Source organism: Pinus tabuliformis, chromosome Q (genome assembly GCF_031772625.1).
Source record: "Pinus tabuliformis cultivar Carrire ecotype Pingquan chromosome Q, CPIR1, whole genome shotgun sequence".
NCBI lineage: Eukaryota > Viridiplantae > Streptophyta > Pinopsida > Pinales > Pinaceae > Pinus > Pinus tabuliformis.
In genome coordinates, this window is record NC_142296.1 from 1,103,530,494 (window position 1) to 1,103,552,251 (window position 21,758).

The 21,758-nt window shown below is 39.3% G+C and overlaps 1 protein-coding gene across 1 annotated transcript in view; it reads right to left on the reverse strand.

The window, feature by feature from the left end:
* The window catches only part of APP1 (aminopeptidase P1), a 256,238-nt gene that overhangs the window by 83,987 nt on the left and 150,493 nt on the right, over positions 1 to 21,758 (reverse strand). Inside the window, exon 9 of the mRNA XM_089385818.1 lies at positions 4,432 to 4,498. Coding sequence (XP_089241944.1) covers positions 4,432 to 4,498 — 67 coding nt within the window. The remainder of the gene's footprint in view (positions 1 to 4,431; positions 4,499 to 21,758) is intronic.

Consider the following 21,758-nt stretch of genomic DNA (forward strand, 5'->3'; position numbering starts at 1 on the left):
ACATTAGAGCAGCAAAGTTGCCAGTAGCTCGGAGGAATGGAAAACTAGAACAATGACTCGAATCTCCAAATTTAGAGTTGAAGCCTTGGCAAGAATTTGAAGGAAGTTTGGAGCAGCTATGAAGGATAGATAAGTACCTTTAAAATATTATTTTTTGTATAAATTTCTCAGTGAATTGAAGCAATAAAATCCTCCTTTCACTGGTTTCCCCCCGTGGGTTTTTCCAAGGTCATTAGACCAAAATCTCTATATAAATATTGTGTGTGTCTAAGCTTGTTTTATTTCTCATATCAGTTGCAAAGAAATGGTAGAGGTAGCTTGTGAAACTTTCAAATGAATTTGTATTAAATGTTTTACATCACCTAACCTTTTTGGGATGAGGGAATTAAAAATATATGCAAGAACTTTGAAACTGGGAGAACTAACTAATTAGCAAATTTTCTACATCTCCCATGGGGCCATGCAGATTTGGCCAGGGGAGATTTGGCCCACGATGCTCACATTGCTTTCGCTGGGATGGATTAATCTATTTTTTATATAGGGGGTTTGATTTATTTATCTAATGGGGTAATTACCCATTAATGGAATAAACAATTCTAGTCTAATGTTGAGTTGTAATGTAGGCTCCATAAGTGAAGGGGTTTCATGTGATGAGGTATCTCTTTATGGGTCTTCACTCAACATCAGAGCTCTATATAAATAAACAAGCATGTGAGCAGACAAATCATCAACATAGCAAGTTCATTCAATCTTCTCTAGTGGAGGGGAAATTCAGCTAAGGAGAAATTTATTTGTTGGAGAACATCTTTATCATTTCTATCCCTCTTGTAGGTCGCACGTGTAAGAGCTTGATCGAAGTTTGACTAGCAACTTGACCAGCTGCACGAGAGAGACCAAGTAGACTACAAGTTTGACTGATCTGTACAAAGTCGACTTGCAGTTGTTTGACCAAATTTGTCCATGGTCGACTGTGGACTATTTGACCTAATTTGACCAAGTTGACCACAGAGTTTGATCAAATTGACCACAGTCCGCATGTGTGGGTTTGACCACAAGAAGTGTGACCGCAAGCTGCATGTGCAAGTTTGACCACAATTGACCTATTTCTAAGTTGGCTTTATTAGTTTTACTAGCACTGACTTGCAACTATTTTACCAAATTTGACTAGCGTTTTGACTTGTAATATTGTCACAAATTTTTCGACAAATTTCTGATTTGTAAACCTCGCTGAAAAGACAATTTCTCAAGAAAAGATTGTTGTGTTTTCTCCCAATGTAAAATTTATTTATTTTTCATGGCCATCTTTCTATGATATTTATTGTTTCCACTACATTTACAGTTGATATTTTCCATATGTAATTATTCAATGATATAAGTGGCATGAAAAATATTGTTTGAAAATCATAAGGAAGTAATTATCATATCAAAAAATTGTATTCTACTACACATGCTATAGAATTTCAACATGGTATCAGAGCATTGTTAAAGATCAACCATTGATTCCAGCCTTAAATTTCATTATTCAGAGTAGAAGACAATTTGGATGGTGCTAAAAATTTCAGATCTTGGAAGACTATGATACTCCCTTTTTTGGATGGAAATGAGATTAAGAACTATGTGAAGGAAAATGTTTTCGAACCAACAAATGTTGAGAAGAATGCCAAGCATAAGAAGAATAAAGCAAAGGCTAAGAGGATCTTGATAGATTCGATAAAGGACCATATGATTCCACATGTTGCTGAGTTGAAGACTGCCAAAGAAATGTATGATGCCTTGGTGGGATTGTTCAAGAGTACGAACACTAGCAGGAAATTAGTCTTGAGGCATCAGCTCCGTTTTATCATGATGTCCATATCAGATTCAGTTGCCAATTATCTCATGAGAGTCTCCCAAATTGAGAAATCAACTTAAATTCATTGGAGATACCATTGATGATGTAGAGCTTGTTACATTGAATCTTAATGGATATCCTTCTTCATGGGATCCATTTGTACATGGTATTTGTGCACAGGCTAAGCTACCCAAGTTTGATCAGCTATGGACTGATTGTGTCCAAGAGAAGGGTAGATTGTTGCCTAGGAACAGCTTGCAAAGACCTCGGGATGAAGAAACCCAAGCCCTTGTAGCTCATGCAAGGAAAGGAAAAGAAAGAAGAAACATTGATAAAGAAAAATACAAGTGGAAGATCAGCTTCAGTTCAAGATCAGAAGAATGATCGTTCAAAGATCAGATGCCTCCTTCAGCAAGGGTACCTATATTTCAATTCTTCACTCTTACTCAGTAAGGCAGATTGGAGGCAGGACAATATTTGACCATTTTCAGATTTCTTGAGGCATTTTATAGATCGCAATGCACAGGGCTCCTGGATCCAAAATTCGACAAGGGCTCATTTCGTTTAGCATGGATGCATACTTGGCATGCCATGTTGAAATTTTGGCAAAAGAATTTTTTTTTCAAACAAAATTCAACAAAGGGGACGTGAGCACAGTAATGCATGAGCAAAAGGTAGCAACGTACATTTATATTGCATGTCAAATGTTTTACATTGCATGTCATGCATAGAGCCTCTTATCACTCATGCCAGCCTCCTAGAGCCCAAAAGTAGCAAAAATGCTAGAGTTCTAGAACCCATACAAGCAAAAAATTGGCAGTTTCCAGCTCACAAGTGCAAGCCATTCAAGGTGGACCACAACTAACACCCTAGCTCCAAATTGGGTATGTGATAGTTCATTGGTATCCTTGTGATGGGGCCTACCTCCATCAAGCAAAAGTTCAAAACCCTAGACAAAACTGGCAGGGTATTTTTTTGCATAAGCTAGTTTTGGGACTGGTCAATTTGCACACCAACTCACAGGTGGAAGTCAATAAGGGTCAAACTAGTTGTTGGAGCCACCTAAACTAGTCATTGCGCTACGATTCACTTAGATCAAGTCAAAAGTGTGCAAGTTGGACCATTTCTTGGGAGGTGACACATCCTTCAAGGTTTAACAACTATTTCAAGCATGAATCAAGGGAATGTTGCTCATAATTTTCAAGAAATAATAATTTATGGCCTTTTCTTCCCTAGTTGGGTGGATCAATCCACCATTTTGTGGGGATCTATTATGTCTCATTGTACATGGCTTTTACCACTTTATTTTATTAATTTTACTTTCTAGAAGTAGACTAGATCTAGAATTTCCTTGCTAGATCTAAGGAAATTTCCCAAATAATATTATTTTGATGTACAGGAAGTTCCTTCCTCTACTTTGTTTATAGAGCGGGTTATGAACATTATAATCCATAATCATGACCATCTAAGATTGTTTAAAAAAAGAAACAAATAAATAATTGCAAAAGTAGAGATGGAGAAGCGTCACGGTGTCACCCCCCTCCTCCCCAACAAGCAGAAAATGCACACTATACACAAAATAATAAATTAGATCGCAAAATAACAACCATGCTACAAATCTTTTTGACCATGATGGTGGAACAAAATTTTATTGACTCCTACAACACATCGTTGCAATTATAACATGTACAATCAACAAAATGATTGGGAAAGACATTGCAGATATCAATATGGTTCAATCGTAACTACTCATGCTAAGTAAACTACCCAAATGCCAACAATGATAGAAGGAGGAAGAGGATAACAATAGTACACCACATAAATTTCCTCGAATGGGGTTTCTACTAGAAAGATTACATAAGCAGAGCCTAGAGGAGAGGAAACCATGAAGTCTGCTACAATAGGTGTGGCCTAGGAATAATGTTTGGAAGAAATGCCAAGGTCCATAAAATGGATCAACCTCTTATGGCAATATAACAAATAGTGACATCCATAATGTCCAAATTGTTACCAAAACAACAAGACCAAGACACCTCGAGGAGATAACAAATTCTCAACACCTAATTAAGCAAGATCAATTTCTAATTGCAAAGGTTGCCTTGGAAACAACAATTGAGCCACAAAGCAAAGTATACATGTAATAAGTTTCCCAGCACAAATTCAATATGCTAAATGCATGTAGAAAAACACTAAAGCATGTCAATACCATAATCCTGCCAAGAACTAAACTATAATCCCAAAAGCATCCCCACCTCCCCATAAATACCACTTCTAGCCCAATACCTAGCATTTAGAACAACAATCATTAATCATTCAGACCAGACTCTAAGGTATCTCTTCGCATTTCTATAAGATCAACATAAAAGCATTACTAAATGAGGATCATAACTCCTAGACATGTCCGGAGGAAATTGTGATTAGAAGTGCTGGACTCAGCTAGCCAAACAAGAAGCAAATGCATCTACAAGCTTGTTTTTTTCTACACATGTTTAATCAAACTGTAATTATCCTTTAACATACTACCAAAATGAATAGTGAAAAATAAAAATTTTTGTCTCACAGATAAAAGCATGGCAACCAACATAGGGCTTTGAAGATACCTCTTGCTCCGAACGGAAAGTTTCCAACTTGTCACTCACTGATACCTCAGTTAATTTTGTTGTCTCACTGCATGTTATTCAAACAGTTATGGAAAATAAGCGCCAAAGCAATGAAAAGTAACTTGTTACTGGTTCTCTTCTATGAAATGTTCCAACTACAGATAAGAAATGAATGGTTTTCAATCGCATATACTTCCAGCAAGGATTGTTTGGAAAACAATGCACCATCATATAATGAATAGAGAAATATAAGATGCTCAAATTTTATAACTCATCCTAGTTACTCTACTCAAGGTGAAATAAAAATAGAACACACCAAAACCATGGGGCTTAGACACTACTGCTTCTTAGCTGCCTTGTTACATGAAAGTCATCTGTGAGATAGGTAGTCCATAAAAAGTTATTCATGTAGGATATTACCCGCAGTGACATTGTATAGCCAGCACGCTGCAGAGAATGGATTCCCTTGATTTCTATCACATTTGTTAGCTTTCTAAGCACAGACTAAATTTCTTATCCATTTAAGAGCAAATAACTTTACTTTCCATAACACTATGGTCTCTCACAAATCACCAACAAACATCTTTCGTAAATAATTTGTTTAATAATTTTTGTTGGCCAAAAAATATTCAAGCCATACAACTGAACAAAAATGAAGTATTATATCCAGGCATGTAGGTCCACTTTTATATTGGTTTTCAAGATCACATTAAAAATGTTGATTTTCGGTATTCCCCAGCTACACAAGTCGGCCCATGCAAGAAATGGAGGGAAAATTAACTTTAAATTTGCACTATATTAATTTGTTTGAAGGTCGGGTCCAACTGTCAAGTCAGCCCAGCCAAGGGGACGTGCCCCTTGGGCATCACAAGATCACTATAGGACACTTGACCTCCATCATTTGGACAGAATTTTGGATCGTCATCACATCTACATTCTGCTGTTCACACATGCAAAACTAAGTTGCACTGAAACAGATACGGGAACGGATACAGATACGGAAATTTTTCAAAAACTCTAGATACAATACGGCAGGAAACGGCACATAATAAATAAATAAATAAAATATATATATAAATTTAAAAAATAAAAATTTGATATTGCCATTCATATTTTAGAATCTAGATTAGATATAAAGACTAAATAGTAGATACATAATCAGTTATCATCTATGATCTATCATGATTCATCATCATCAATTCAGCATATGCCATAAACATTATCATCATCATTAACGATTATTATAACATTCATGATTCAAGTTTCAACATATCATCAGGTTTTTCTTTCAAATTTCAAACATCAAGTTATCAACATGACAAGTTATACAAACACCATCATTACCAAAACTAATAATGCATACCAATTACTACATAGTACAAAGTACAAAATGAACTATGACTGGCAGTCTACTATCATTATTCATAATTCATATGGTTGTTCAAAAGTTTAAAAGTTAAAACACCATGGTCCATCATAAATTACATTTACATATCATCAAATATGTCTTCATTCATGCCACTATAAGATTCCACATCCTCTCTAGAAGTGGGACTGGGAAAATTGTTGCCATGTCCACTTGAAGATCCACCTATTGGTGACTCTGCATCAAACGAATTCATATGAGACATCGCATTCAATGTCATATCCAAGTCAGGCAACTCTGGTTCCACGTCCCATAATTTGGTGGGCCTAAATTTGTATTCATCTCTCTTGTGTGATAGAAGGCGAAGGTTTGAATGAACATACACTAGTTCCTCAGCCTTCTTAGAACCCAATCTGTTTCGCCTCACTGAATGGATGAAATCGTATGTACTCCACCTTTCTATTAAAGAAGAACTAGCAACCTGCCTGTGACAAGATCTTGATGGCCAATTTTTGGATATGTGGAAGTACCCCACCATACAAATTCCACCACTCAATTGGACTTAATCTGGTCTTGTCCCGCATACACTCAATATCACAACCCCAACCCTCTGATCCCACAAAATGAGAAAATTGTGCACGAATCTGAAGCCCAATTTCGAGATCTACAAAAAGCTTTCTAAAAGCATTTTTAAATCCTTCTGTGACTTCTAGGTCTTTGTTTGGTGCGGTTCTTTCTGGATCACTTAGCAACTCTACAGCATAATATTTTGGATTCACTGCATAGGCTAAAAGGTGCAATGGGGTGGTCATCTTGTTCCACCTTTTGGTCAATATATCTTTTACTTCTCTGTAAAAGAATTCATTCGGGTCATTCTCCTTGGCATTTATAACCAACCTTATCTTCTCTATCATGGAATCAATGCCCTCATACACCTCTCCCAAATTAGGCATATTTGTGTCAAACATACGGAGCAAATCCACAATTGGCTTAGTAAATGCCAAGAGGTACTCCACCCTATCCCACCATTCATCATCAACAACCAACCGTTTCATTGCTTGTGCTCTATCAGATTAGGATTACCTCCATTGATTCCAAAGAGAACTGCATACCATTGATTGTAATGCATCTTTCACCTGCATAAGCCTTGTTAAGGCTATGATGTGAGAAGCAAATCGAGTCTCCGCAACCTGCAGATGTCAAATTGCCAATGTTTCAAATTTCAACAAATTAAAAATCATAATTTCATTGAATAACTATTATGATTCATGAATCATGACATTTAAGAATCCAATTTAAATATTTGAATTTAGAGTGAGAAATTAGAATTTATGAAATATTTAATAAACTTTAAAGTATAGGTACCTTAAGGAGCTCCAACTTAGCAAATTCCCTGCAGATGCCTTGGGACATGTGGTGGTTTGTGACAAGCTTGAATTTCTTTTGCCTCTTTGAAAATAACTCGAATCCACTCAATTTGCTTCCCCATCTTGCTCAACATGAGGTTCAATGAATGTACAGCACAAGGGATCCAAAAGATATGTTGATATTTGCCTTCAATAATTAGGCTTGCTGCTCTACACATGGTTGCATTGTCAGCTATTACCTGGACAACATTTTCAGGCCCCACCAATTCAATTGCTTCAATTAAGATGTTAGCAATGAATTGAGAATCTTTCATATGCCCTTCACAATCCACTACCTTCAAAAACATTGCCCCACGTGGGCTCTGAGCAATCACATTAATCAAAGGCCTATTTCTTTGATCTTTCCATCCATCAAAAATGATGGGCACCCCTGAAATGAGCCATGAATCACGAATGGGGCCTAATTTAGCCTCGAAATCTAACTTTTGAGCACTCGACAATGTGGTTCGTAACTTCTCATATCCAAGGCTCTTGTACCCTCTTGGAGATTCATTCACTGTTTTTACCATCTTTGCCCAGTAAGGAGATCGCACGAGGTTAAAGGGAAGACCATTTGCATAAATGCATTGAGCTACAGCTGCATTTGCTATCTCTCGAGCATCACTATTAAAACTCTTTTCAAGCGGTCCCAAATTTGACCGCTATGAACCAACAATTCCATGAGAATGAAGTGGAGGCTTTTTGAAGATGCTCCCAACCTTGTTGGGTGTCTTAAATGGGAGGCAGGATTTGCCTCATTTGCTTTAGCATTTGCCTTGCCTTGTTCTCTCTGATATTTTGCAATTTTTGCCTTGCTTAAACCATTTCCATATGTCCCATTCTCTTTTAACCCCATTAACTTATAACCCAAGCAAATATGATTTAACCCATGTGTATAATTCCTTATACTCCTTTTTACACTCACTGCAAACCCATGCCAATGATCCACCTCCTTGGATCTTCCCAACAGTAGTTACATATTTCCAAAGTGGTGACTTTGGATCAACTTTAGGGGTTGATTCAATTTCCTGTGCCACTTCCTCTGCCTCATGAATGGCTGAACTTGAAGTTGCCATGAATGATGATGATGATGATGATGATGATGATGTAAATGAAACTGAAAAAGAAAATTGACAAATATCATATATGTATTTCAAAAAAAACAAATTACAATTTACAAACTTAAAATTTAGAAATAAAGGAAGATCCAAGAAGGCCCAAGGGCCAAAATAGAGAAATCTGGCAAATTCATACAACAAAGTTCAAATGATGGCCCGAAGATTCCTAAGGATTACACACACATAGCAGGTGCTCTCGTTGAACTCGGGCATGGAATGTAGCACATGGTTCAAGGAATAGTGGTGATTGGAAATCAATCAGTGCGTGGTGATATGATAGTCTGGTATCTCTCAAGTATAAACATGAATGAACAAAACAAGGATTAGGCTTTTTCTCACTAAGTAGTAAGAACTAAGAACAAGAGGTATAGACCTGCATAGGAGGGCATTCACCATGACGAATTTTTCAAAGAAATGAATGCTACATATTTTGAAATCTTGTAGCAAAGGCCAACATAGTAGATATGTGAGCTTGGTCTCTTATAAAATTGATTTTATAACAGAAAACGTAGTTATCAGATGTTATAAAACTCCAGAATTGTTGTAGATTACTAAAGCCCAAGACTGTTGCATTATCCATCAATTTTCATGAAAGACAAACCATGGAATTGCAGAAGGGTGCAGCCTAGTTATTGACTCTTGAGTCTTGAGGAAGTATCCAGCAAGTTACATCAAAGAAGAATGAAAAAATCAAAGGGTATTTATACATATATGTAAGGTAAAAGTCTGGATAGGGCCGACATATGTTTATTTTGAAGAAGCTGGGCCGATTTGTAAGGGTAAAAGCAAATGTATTCAAGCAATATTGGAGAGGGCCGAAATTGTTTATCACTTACCACTAGTCACTCTCGAGTCTCGACGGCTCAAGCGGCTCAGACAGTTACAGAACACTGCAACGACGCTTCAATGGCAGCCAAACACTAACAGTAAACACCCTCGAGTCTCGACGGCTTCAATGGCTCAAACAGAGGTTCAGAACACTGCATCGATGTCACTCGGCGGCAATGACAGTCAACTTCTCGACAACTTGCACAGGTGACACTCTGCTATTGTTTCCGCGGCGGCACTTTAATCTTTTAGGTTAGGGTAAAAGTAATGTTACATGTTGAATTAAAAAAAATACAATCAAACTTTACAATCGTTCCCGGCAGGCAATGCATGCCATTTATGGAAAAACGTTTTTGTTTCTGGCCAAAACGTATCATGATTTCCCTAAACGTATTGATTTTTTAAAACAGCAGGTATTTTTTGGAAAAATGGCTGAAAAACGGCTGTGAAAAAAAGGCAAATTTCCAACATAAAAACGGCATTGAAAACATTTTGTCGGCGTTTCGTATGTGGATCTAGATCCAAAACGGCAAAACGATGTTTTGGGGTTTGAGGTAGCCATTTCCAGCAACTTAGATGCAAAAAGGAAGACTTTTGGGCAGAGTTTGAGAGGGTCGAGGTTCTGCTTGTAGGAGGTCAAAAGTCCTCAGGTCTGCACACATTGTTTCTGTGGATGGGCCGAAACCCTAGAAGGACCAAGACCTTGTTTCAGTGGAAGGGCCGAAACCCTAGAAGGACCAAGACCTTGTTTCAATGGAAGGGCCGAAGCCCTAGAAGGATCGAGACCTTATTTTCTGTGGAGAGCCAAAGCCCTAGAGGAGGCCGAGAACCTCGGCCTTATAAACAAAAGGGACCGAGACCTGATACGCTGCCTAGATTGAGGTCTGTTTTGACCAGCACTATGATTTTTGACTAGTTTGACCTAGGTTAACATGTGAATATTAGCAGTGTTGCAAAAATCGCGATATTATTGCGATAATATCGGAAAATCGCAATTTTTTTTAGTTTGGCGATATTATCGCCCGATTTTTACGCTAATCTTTTTTTTCACAAAAAATCGCGAAAAAGATCATGATTTTTTAGGACATGGTCTACCTCCTATAGCTCCTAGTTCTACAGCGTATAGACAACAGCAGAGTCCACTGCCAACTCCACTGGCATCTACATCTAGAGGGGCAGAGGAAATCAGTAGTATTAGACTTTAGTTATTTGGTCCATTTCATTGTATATGACAATATGACTCATGATATGTGTTAAATTATGGTATGTTCTATGCTTAGTGCAATTTACTTATTTTCTTTTTATTAGCCACTGATTAGCAATCACATATACATAAAGTAAAGTGCAGATAGAACATTAAATGATCACCCGAAAACAAGCCAAGACAAGAGACACAAGATGTGGCGGCTAGCTAGGGACAAACCCCAAATTTGGGGAAACCCTTTGATCAAATCTTCTTTTATCTTCAATAGTTCAGCAGAGAGATATAGTACAAAATCTGAATTTTGTAAATTTATATTAGCAACAGCGAACCCTAGATCAGCAAAGTCAAACTTGGTCAAACTAGCTAAAATTGACCTCTAAAATACTTGGTCAATTTCTAGTCAACTATTCCTCGAACAGCTGGAAGAAACAGCACTAGAACAGCCCCAAAAGTTCAGTCAAAGTGCAGATTTCTGAACTCAACTGCAGCTCTAAACTAGGGCAGTGAATTCCGATCAAACCAGAGGTCAGATCACCTCAATTTTGTGCCAAAAATTGCGGCCTGCCTAGGAGAGGCAACCACACCCAATTCGCACTCCTTGGAGGGTCAACGTTGCTCAACGTTGGTCAAACTAGCTTGTTGTCATGTTTCTGCGTCCTTTTTGCAATATCAATAGCCATAAATAAGGTGACCCATATGGAGTTTGGCCCTAGTTGCCAATTTTAACACTCCCTCTCAACTAGGGAGAACTTCATCTGCAATCTGTTAGACCGTCACTGCTGTCCATCCATCAAATGCACTGTCCTGTACGGCTTGACCCCACTCTGCTCTACTCTGTTGTGCTTTGCTCTGCTCTGCTCGAACTATGAAGAAGAAGAAATGATCGAGGATGCATCATACCATCCCCACTGACCCAAAGTCAGTCTCAGAGTGTGTCTCACTCTCACTAATCCCATATCAGTATCATTGATCCCAAATCAATGGAGGTCACCCTAGCATAGGGAGTACGGTAGATACAACAATGCGTCCATCGATAGAACTACTACGGTCCCTATCCTCATTTCCCTTCTCATTGATCAGATGAGAGGTACTTCCCATGAGTCCCAGACTGCATGGGTAGGATGCCTCGACAGGAGAACTAATCATCTTGTCCACAGGAGAACGAATCATCCTGTCTAGTGGATGCCACGGAGAACTAATCATTTTGGCCTACAGGAGAACTAATCATCCTGTTCCACAGTCGCCACGGAGAACGAATCATCCTGGCCCACAAGAGAACTAATCATCATGTGCCACAATCGCCATGGGGTATCACAAGGGAAGGTTGACCTTTACCCTGCACATAGTGCACCACCAAGGGATGGTGATTCACCCTGTGGTCACATGTTGCTCCAAGAAGTACCCCACGCCCCCCCTAGAGCTCCCAAAGCTCAATACATCATACTCGACCCTCATCAAAGGGTCTCTGAATGACACTAAGTCGTTCTCGGAAAGTCAGGAATTTGACTTTCCTAGGGGCTTTGCCAGAATGTCGACAACCTGTTCATCTGTACCGATATGTTGGAGCCTTATTGCTCCTCGCCGCACCATAGCTCGAATATAGTGGTACCTGATATCGATATGCTTGGAGCAATCATGAAATACGAGATTTTCTGATAAACGGATCCCACTCTGGTTGTCACATAGAATCACGGTGGTATCTAATGTAAATCCAAACAGCTCACTGAAGAGCTTTCGCAACCAGACTGCCTCACAAGAGGCCAAGCTAGCAGCAATGTATTCTGCCTCAGCGGTGCTCAAAGCCACTGACTTCTGCTTCCTGCTCATCCAAGATATCGAGGCAGAACCCAAAGAGAAACAGCACCCGGAAGTGCTCTTTCAGTCCACCACACTACCCGCCCAATCAGCATCAGTATACCCAAGTAGTCTCACATCTCCGGCAATGTATCTCAACCCATGAGTGATTGTGCCATGAAGATATCTCAGCAGGTTCTTGGCACCAATCCAATATAAGTGGTGAGGCTCAACCATATGTTGACTCAATGTGTTGACTACAAAGCATATATCAGGACAGGAGTTTACCAAGAACATCAATGCTCCGACGAGTTGTCCATACTCTGTAGCATTTCGTAAAATGGGTCCGGCAGCACTATCACTTAACTTCTTAAATTCAAAATCCATCGGGGTAGTTACAGGCTTGTAGTCCACCATGCCGAATCTTTCCAATATCTTCACCACATATTTTCCTTAAGATCGGAAAATCTCCCCTGAATTCTGCCAGACTTAGAGTCCTAGGAAATAGTGCATGAGTCCTAAGTCTTTCATCTCGAACTCAGAAGCCAGCTCCCTCTTACATTTGTGAATGAGAGGGTCTGCACCTGTTAGAAAGAGGTCGTCAACATAAAGCACCAGTATGAGAGGCTTGTCATCTATAACCTTAAAGTAAAGGTTAGGGTCGGCTTCACTTCTAGTGAATCCCAGCTTCATCAAGTAGCTATCGATTCTCTCATACCATGCTCGGGGTGCTTGCTTTAGCCCATAGAGGGCCTTCTTCAACCTGCACACATGAGATTCTCGATCATAAATCTCAAATCCTTCAGGTTGCTCCACATAGACCTCCTCTTTGATCAAACCATGTAAGAATGCAGTCTTGACATCCATCTGATCTAGGCTCCATCCTTGGGAAGCAGCAAGGGCTATGATCGAGCGGATGGTGGTATATTGGGCAACGGGTGCAAATATCTCGTCATAGTCTATACCTTCCTTCTGGGAGAAGCCACGAGCAACAAAACGAGCCTTATACTTTTCCGCACTTCCATCAACTGCATGCTTTATCTTGTAAAGCCATTTTGAAGTGACAACTGCTTTGTCCTGGGGTCTGGGGACCACATCCCAGACATCATTTTTCATAATGGACTCATATTCCTCGGTCATAGCATCTTTCCATACTTGATGATTGACGGCATCTGTAAATGATGAAGGCTCATTTTGGATGATCGTGCTCATGATGGTCAAGTATCCCTGATACCTGCTCAGCTTTTTACTTTCACGAAAGGTTCCTCGGGGTGCCCCCCTAAGCCATGAAGGCCTCTTCCTAGAAGAGGAAGGCTCTTGTGGAGAAGGATCAATAAGATCCATAGGTTCTTCCACATCATGCATTGTTTCATCTTCCTTTTCCTTTGGTTCCCTAGTGTCAGCTTCTTTAGATCCTCTTAGAGTAGGAAGATTGTCTACTTTGCTAAGAGCCATATCTTCGAAAAAAGTGACATCATGGCTAATCTCGACTTCTCTTTGACCAGCCACATAGATTCTATAGCACTTAGTATTTTCACTACAGCCCACAAAGATTCCTTTCTTTCCAGATGCACCCAATTTATTCCTTTTCTCCTTCGGCACATGAAAATATACAGGGCTTCCAAAAATTCTAAAATGAGATACGTCAAGTTTCTTACCAGTGAATATCTCTTCGAGAGTCTTGGAACCCAATGCTTGATGAGGGCATCAGTTTTGTACATATACGGCGGTGTTTGCAACTTCGGCCCATAGAAACTTCGGAAGTCTTTGATCATGGAGAATAGCACGGACAACTTCCACAATCGTACGGTTCTTCCTTTCCACCACACCATTCTGTTTCGGAGTATATGGTGTAGTAGTCTCCCACTTAATGCCAGCCTCATTACAAAAGTCATGAAACTCACTGGATTCATATTCAGTCCCGTTATCAGTCCTTAAGGTCTTGATCTTCTTCTCAGTTTGATTCTTGATCAAGGCTTTGAAATGTCGAAACCAGGAGAACACTTCATCCTTCTTTTTCAAGAATTATATCCAAGTCTTGCAAGAATAATCATCTGAAAAAGTGAGGTAATATGAATATCCTCCCAAGGAGTTCACAAGTATCATACCAGATATCTCTGAGTGAACCAATTGCAATATATCGGAGGTCTTGCTTTGGCTTGAGGGGAATAGTCCCCTTTGGAGCTTTCCTCCGCCACATCCTGGACATACACCTTCTTGTTCTAAAGTGACATCATGGCTAATCTCGACTTCTCTTTGACCAGCCACATAGATTCTATAGCACTTAGTATTTTCACTACAGCCCACAAAGATTCCTTTCTTTCCAGATGCACCCAATTTATTCCTTTTCTCCTTCGGCACATGAAAATATACAGGGCTTCCAAAAATTCTAAAATGAGATACGTCAGGTTTCTTACCAGTGAATATCTCTTCGAGAGTCTTGGAACCCAATGCTTGATGAGGGCATCAGTTTTGTACATATACGGCGGTGTTTGCAACTTCGGCCCATAGAAACTTCGGAAGTCTTTGATCATGGAGCATAGCACGGACAACTTCCACAATCGTACGGTTCTTCCTTTCCACCACACCATTCTGTTTCGGAGTATATGGTGTAGTAGTCTCCCACTTAATGCCAGCCTCATTACAAAAGTCATGAAACTCACTGGATTCATATTCAGTCCCGTTATCAGTCCTTAAGGTCTTGATCTTCTTCTCAGTTTGATTCTTGATCAAGGCTTTGAAATGTCGAAACCAGGAGAACACTTCATCCTTCTTTTTCAAGAATTATATCCAAGTCTTGCAAGAATAATCATCTGAAAAAGTGAGGTAATATGAATATCCTCCCAAGGAGTTCACAAGTATCATACCAGATATCTCTGAGTGAACCAATTGCAATATATCGGAGGTCTTGCTTTGGCTTGAGGGGAATAGTCCCCTTTGGAGCTTTCCTCCGCCACATCCTGGACATACACCTTCTTGTTCTACTCGAAATTCGAGCATCCCTGTCACCATTTGTCTCACATCGGGTAGAGCTTTATAATGAAGGTGAGCAAACCTCCGATGCCATAGTTCGAACTGAAGAGATGTGTCACAAGACATGACACCTAGCGGACTTCCTCTGACCTGATATAATGAATAAACTCGAAACCTAAGAGTGAAGGCATCTTTAATATTCTTTTTCCATAGACATACCTTGCCATTGCTTAAGGACACCTTGTAGCCTTTTTCTTCTATAGCCGAAATGGACATTAGTTCTTTTTGAGATCAAGTACATATAATACATCTTGTAGGTGGATTGTATTACCCTGGTTCAATTTAAGAGTAACATTTCCTACGCCTTTCACGGGATATTTTGAATTATCTCCAAGAACAATTTCCAGGTTGGTTTCTTTCTCTATTAGATTATAGAGAGCTTCTCTGTAACCAGTGAAAAGCCTTGAGGCACCACTATCAATGAGCCAATTTCCCAGCGAGTCTGGGGGAGCAAAAGTAGATAGCGTTGCTGGTAGATAATATTCATCTTGCTTATTGTTAACAGTGTTAGATTCATACCTGGAATTTCTTGCCTTCTTGAATGGTTGTCCTCTTCCTTGATTTCTAGCACTTCTTTTACCTCGGCCATTTGACCTGCCATTCCTTTGATTTCCTTGAGAGGGATTTTGATCATCATCCCGATGTGAGTCCTTTTTATCAGGGCACTCCCTTGCATAGTGACCTATTTTATTGCAATTGTAACATCGTCCTTTTCTTCCACCCTTTGGTCTGGCCTTTCCTTTGAATTTAGCCCCGGAATTGTTTCTTCTTTTAGCATGAGAAGAAAAGGCAGAGGGATGACCTTTAAGTGTGAGCATTTCTTGTTCTTCCATCCTTGCTTCTTCTTGAATGCATCCCACCATTAATTCCTCAAATCCAGGAATTACATTATTGTTGAGGAGAGTAATCCTGAATATATACCATTCAGATGGTAGTCCTCCAAGAGTTGTGAGTGCCATTTCCCTATCAGGAATTACTTCCCCAATAGATAGGAGATCGTTCTTGATCCCGATGATCCTTAAGAAGTATGCTTGCATACTTTCATCTTTGCCCTTCTTAATTTCCTTCAGCTTATTTCTAAAAAACAAGACTTGATTTGCATCATTAACTTTAAATAAACTCACCAATCTATCATAGATTTCCTTGGAGGTGTTCAGCTCGAAAACATAGGCCACCAAGCGTTTGTCGATAGAGTCCCGGATGATCTTCTTTGCTTTGACTTCTCCCTTGGTTCATTTGCTTCTAGCAACAGCGGATGCATTCGATGGAGGCTCAACAATTCCGCCTCTCACATGGTCCAACACTTCCTGTTCCTCTAATGTTAGATCGAGAGACACCTTCCATCCGTGATAGTCAGACTTCTGACAGATTTTGTCTTCAACAGGGAAGTGTGTTGAGGACCCCATGATTTCTTTCAGATAGCCTTGCCAACCTTCTCTTCGGTGATTGCTCTTGCTCTTGCTTGGGCTTTGTAAATTATGGTATGTTCTATGCTTAGTGAAATTTACTTATTTTCTTTTTATTAGCCACTGATTAGTAATCACATATAAATAAAGTAAAGTGCAGATAGAACATTAAATGATCAACCGAAAACAAGCCAAGACAAAAGACACAAGATGTGGCGACTAGCCAGGGACAAACCCCAAATTTGGGAAACCCTTTGATCTTCTTTTATCTTCAATAGTTCAACAAAGAGATATAGTACAAAATCTAAATTTTGTAATTTCATATCAGCGACAGCGAACCCTAGATCAGTGAAGTAAACTTGGTCAAACTAGCTGAAATTGACCTCTAAAATATTTGGTCAATTTCTGGTCAACTTGTCCTCGAACAGCCTGAAGAAACAGCCCTAGAACAGCCCCAAAAGTTCAGTCAAAGTGCAGATTTCTGAAGTCAACTGCAGCCCTAAACTAGGGCAGTCAATTCCGGTCAAACCAGAGGTCAAATCACCTTGATTTTTGTGCCAAAAATTGTGGCCTGCCAAGGAGAGGCAACCACACCCAATCCGTACTCCTTGGAGGGTCAACGCTGGTCAAACTAGCTTGCTGTCCTGTTTCTGCGTCCTTTTTGCAACATCAGCAGCCATAAATAAGGTGACCCATATGGAGTTTGGCCCTAGTTGCCAATTTTAATAATATGAGATACATTATTATATTTTTTGTTGATATTTTGAGGTTGAGTTGGGACTCAGGAGTCAGGACTTCCTATTCAAGACATGATGTTGTGTAATGTAGCACTAGAAATGATATTACACATCTTATATATTAATTCTTTTATCATATTTACGTGTCAATGTATTTATTTTATGTTGTAGATGCTTTGGATATTAAAAAAAATGAATATTTTTGTATGTTATTTTTTCCCGATTTTTACTGATTTTTCCCGATTTTTTCCCCTCGCCGATAATATCCCGATAACGATTATTGCAATATTGAATATCAGATTGTACTTTTGTTGAACTGAACCATTTCTCCTAAGAAAAGGTTGTTGGGATTTTCCAGAGGTTGTGTTTTCCCAGGGTAAATTTGTGTCTCTTTTGTGCTTGGATGCCTCTTTATGATCCTACTATCATTATTGCATTATTGTTGAGATTTTCTATGTATAATTGCTTAATGATATATGTGACATAAGATGACATAATTAAGAAATCACTGGAATGTAATTATCAGATCAAATAATCAGATTTATCTCTGAAAACTCAACAAAAACACTTACCCTAAAAATTTTGTCCACAATTTCCTCTCATGTTCTTGTTTTTACTTCTTAAATTTTAACATGATTAAGTTATTATATTTTATTATTTCAGTTCAGACTTTGCATATTTTGGAAGAATGTTACCTGAGAGGTGTTGAGGTCACAACAGACCTTGGGGAGTGAATGAAACCAAACAACCCACCCAAAATCTTGCGAAAGTAAACGAGACAACATCACTAAGAGTTGTCCAAAAAATGTGCTAGAGAGAAAATAAAAACCATAGAAATATTTTAGAAGAATGTTACCTGAGAGGTGTTGAGATCACAACAGACCTTGGGGAGTGAATGAAACCAAACAACCCACCCAAAATCCTTCCAAAGTAAAAGAGACGACATCACTAAGGGCTGTCCAAAAAATGTGCTAGAGAGAAAAACACAACCATAGAACAAAGTGACCTTGTTATTATAACTTATTATTTCACTTCAGATCTTACGTCCTATAAGAATGTTACCTTGTAGGTGTTGAGATCACAAGAGAACAAGAAGAAGTTTATAAGAAAACAGCACTAAACAAGTGCAATAGAGAGAGAAAAATATTGCCACAAAACAAGAGTAGGACAAAGATATAGTGCTTGTAGGCTTAATCACTTGTAAAAAACAATGATGCCTATGTGTTAAAGAATGATCACATGATCACAGAAGATAACATTACAAATGAGATTTGAGTTGTGTATTTATAAACAACTCAAGTAGGAAATCCTACCAAGAGGGGTCATGTGCGAACATAAGTAGGGTGCCCTCCCCAAGGGGGTTATTGAGCCTACATATCAAAGTTGACTAAATTGGCCTTTACCATAACCTAGTATTACAATAAATCATGGCCTGAAATATAGCTTGTGAAAAATCGGTGACCCGATTCCTACTGCAACAAATTGATGATATTTCACCTATTTGTTAAATTACTTTGAACAAATTACTTGCAGTTTTCTACACCAAATATCGAAATACATACACTGCAGCCTACACAAAATAAAACACTGTGGAAACTAAATACTGCATTGGAGAGAAATAAACACACAAAATTACATTGTTGTTTTTGGACAAAACGTCCCCAGAAAAATCCAATGTGGGAAAACCAGTGCAGCATCCAAGGGTTTTATTATTATGCAATAGTAATCTGGGTACAAATCATTAAATGCCCAAATTGGCAATCTGATACAGAGAATAAACTGGCAAAGAGGTAGTGAGAAAAATTTCACACTATCACTGGTGATCCAAATCTGATCCAGGCTCTAGATGGCTAGCCCCATGTAGCCTCTGCGTCAGCCTACACAAATCTGCGTCACAGCCTCTAGGCTCTGCGTCACCCTTCTTGTTGATCGATTCGCCTCTGGCACTTTGACTCTTTAGCCCTGGCATTAGATCTCGACTCTCCAGCATATTTACGAACTCACTCTAAAGCTCTGTGTGGCACTGCACTGCCTCTCTGAACCTCTCTATGCCTTCTTTGCCTTGCACTCTCCGAATCTGGAAAAACTCTCCTCTGTTTTACTATTCCTTCCCCTCTCTCACTGCTTCGACTTTACTGAATCACATCCGGCAACTCACAGCTGCTACTCGGAAATCAACTTCCCAGCAAAATCGAACTGCACAAGTGTGTTCTCCAAGTGCCCATCGAACTCCTCCTTATAATCTCTCGTTAGAGCACCAACGGCTAGCCCTAAGACAAGATAAAAAAATCAGCTCCAAATATCATAGTGCATCCAAGATACTCCTATAGCTTCCAAAGAAAAAGTGAGTTATTTTACTAGAGAGGAATCCAAGTGATTATAATGAGTTCTCACAAATGAGACTCACTTCTATTTATGAGTCTCTCTAAATCTAATTAGCCTAATGAGTCCCCAAAATTATAAAATAATGTGCTAAGAACAAGCCTTGGTCACAAGCCGAGGGTTGTGTTGAGTTCTCTATGTGCCATGAAAAGAGAGAGGGATCCAATAAAGATGAATTAGGGGATGGCCCCTAATTTTCCATGCAAGTCATCATGTCGTGCCCCATGGTAGGTTTGGGGCACAAATGTTAATCTCATCGCTCTCCTTATAAAAGATAAATATGTAAACTACTCCAAATGAGGCCTCAGATGATGGTGTCTACCCTCCCAAATCTCAAACGTGAGACAATCCTCCTCTACCCTTGGATCAACTGCCATGATCATGCTAAGTCAGTTGGGGTGTAGTGTCCAAGTGTATCATCTCATGAATAATGTGGAGAAATAAACAAATTGTTGAAGGTTCAGAGGGTGCACATGGCATGAAATGATGCTTTAACACATGATCAGTCCCATGGCTCTCAATGCATCCCCTAGGGGTGTCAATATGATCCTTTGGTGGGCTTGGGCTGCATTTAAGTTGCCTAGCCCATGATAACACCAGCTACCAATTACATATAAGACCCAATGTGCTTCCTCACCATCAAGTACAATAATTCATTAATGCATCTAAGTGAACCAAGCTTGTTAATCAAGGGCACATTGAGACTTGATATTGGGCTTCCCTTCCAAATTTGAGGCTTTAAGCCTGTAATAGTGTCACCTCCCAAGGTAAGAGTGGCCAATCAACAACCCTATTAGGTGTTCCCAGCCCCTAAAGGGAAATAAAAATCCACGATACATCTTTCAATTGATAAGGGTCATGTGGATAATGATGAGATGGAAAGGGACACAGAGGTCTCAAAGCCAAATGTCGTGGGTTCAAGGATGGTAATGACGAGGGATATCCACATATTTAGGTGTATAGATGTAGGAGGGAGCAATCGTGGATACATGAGTTACCCCGACCTTACTTTTCCACCCTTCTTCATTTACCTTTTGCCTTTTCTTGATTTTTTTTTGTATTACTGCTCGAGACTCCAAGGGATGAGAGCATGATGTGTATGATATCATCGCCCTCTAGGGGTTGGGATGTGCATGGGTTCTTTAATGATGTGGGGACACTCATGGGGCCCTAGGAACCAAGGTCATGGCGATTATGAAGGGGTAGAGCTCATGTTTGGCTTTTTCCCACGTGCTAATATAATGTCCCAACCATCTTTTGCATTTTATAGTATTCTTTTCTTTTGTTTCTTGCTTGTGGCCATGATATTCTTTTAACCTTTTATTTAGTTGCATCAACCTCTGCAGCAATATTTCCAGGCCCAACCCTAACATGTGAACAAAGGGAAGGGGTGTACCAATGCCTTGTGGACCCAAAGAGGGAAGATGATGGAATAGGGCTTGTAATGTGAAGAGGGGAGTGAAAAATGTGAAACGGGAAAACGAGACCATGCTACCAAAATCAGGGTTTCCCAAGTATTTCCCTTCTTGAAGTTATAAGTTGATAGAGGAGATCCCACAGGACTAAGATTGAGGATTAACCCCCTATTTAAGGTGAGGGAACAAAACTACAATCAAAACCCTTCCTTCTTCCAAGTCACCCAACAATCCATGCCCAAAGTGCTCAAAGGAAAAACAAGCATAAGTATTCGATTGCACAATGAAAAACATATCTTTAGGATTGGACTTCCCACCTTCAAACATATGCTCTCAACAGACCCTTCCGATAATGACTCATCTTTTATAGTTGAGTCCTTGATTTTCACGAGGATACCTTTGAGGTGTTGAAGAATGTAACTAGTGTTGGTCTTCATAATTGTATTTGAGTCATGGTGTAATTTACTTATTAAAAGAAAGAAGAATAAATTGTATTGTTAAAGAAATTGACTTATTAAAGCATGGGTTCCATTCTTCAGTCAATTATTTATAGGTCAAAGCCTCCATTATAGGCTTCTAGGGTCTATGTCAAGTCTCTTTGTCCACGTCATAATGTAAACTTGGTAGCAGAAACACTA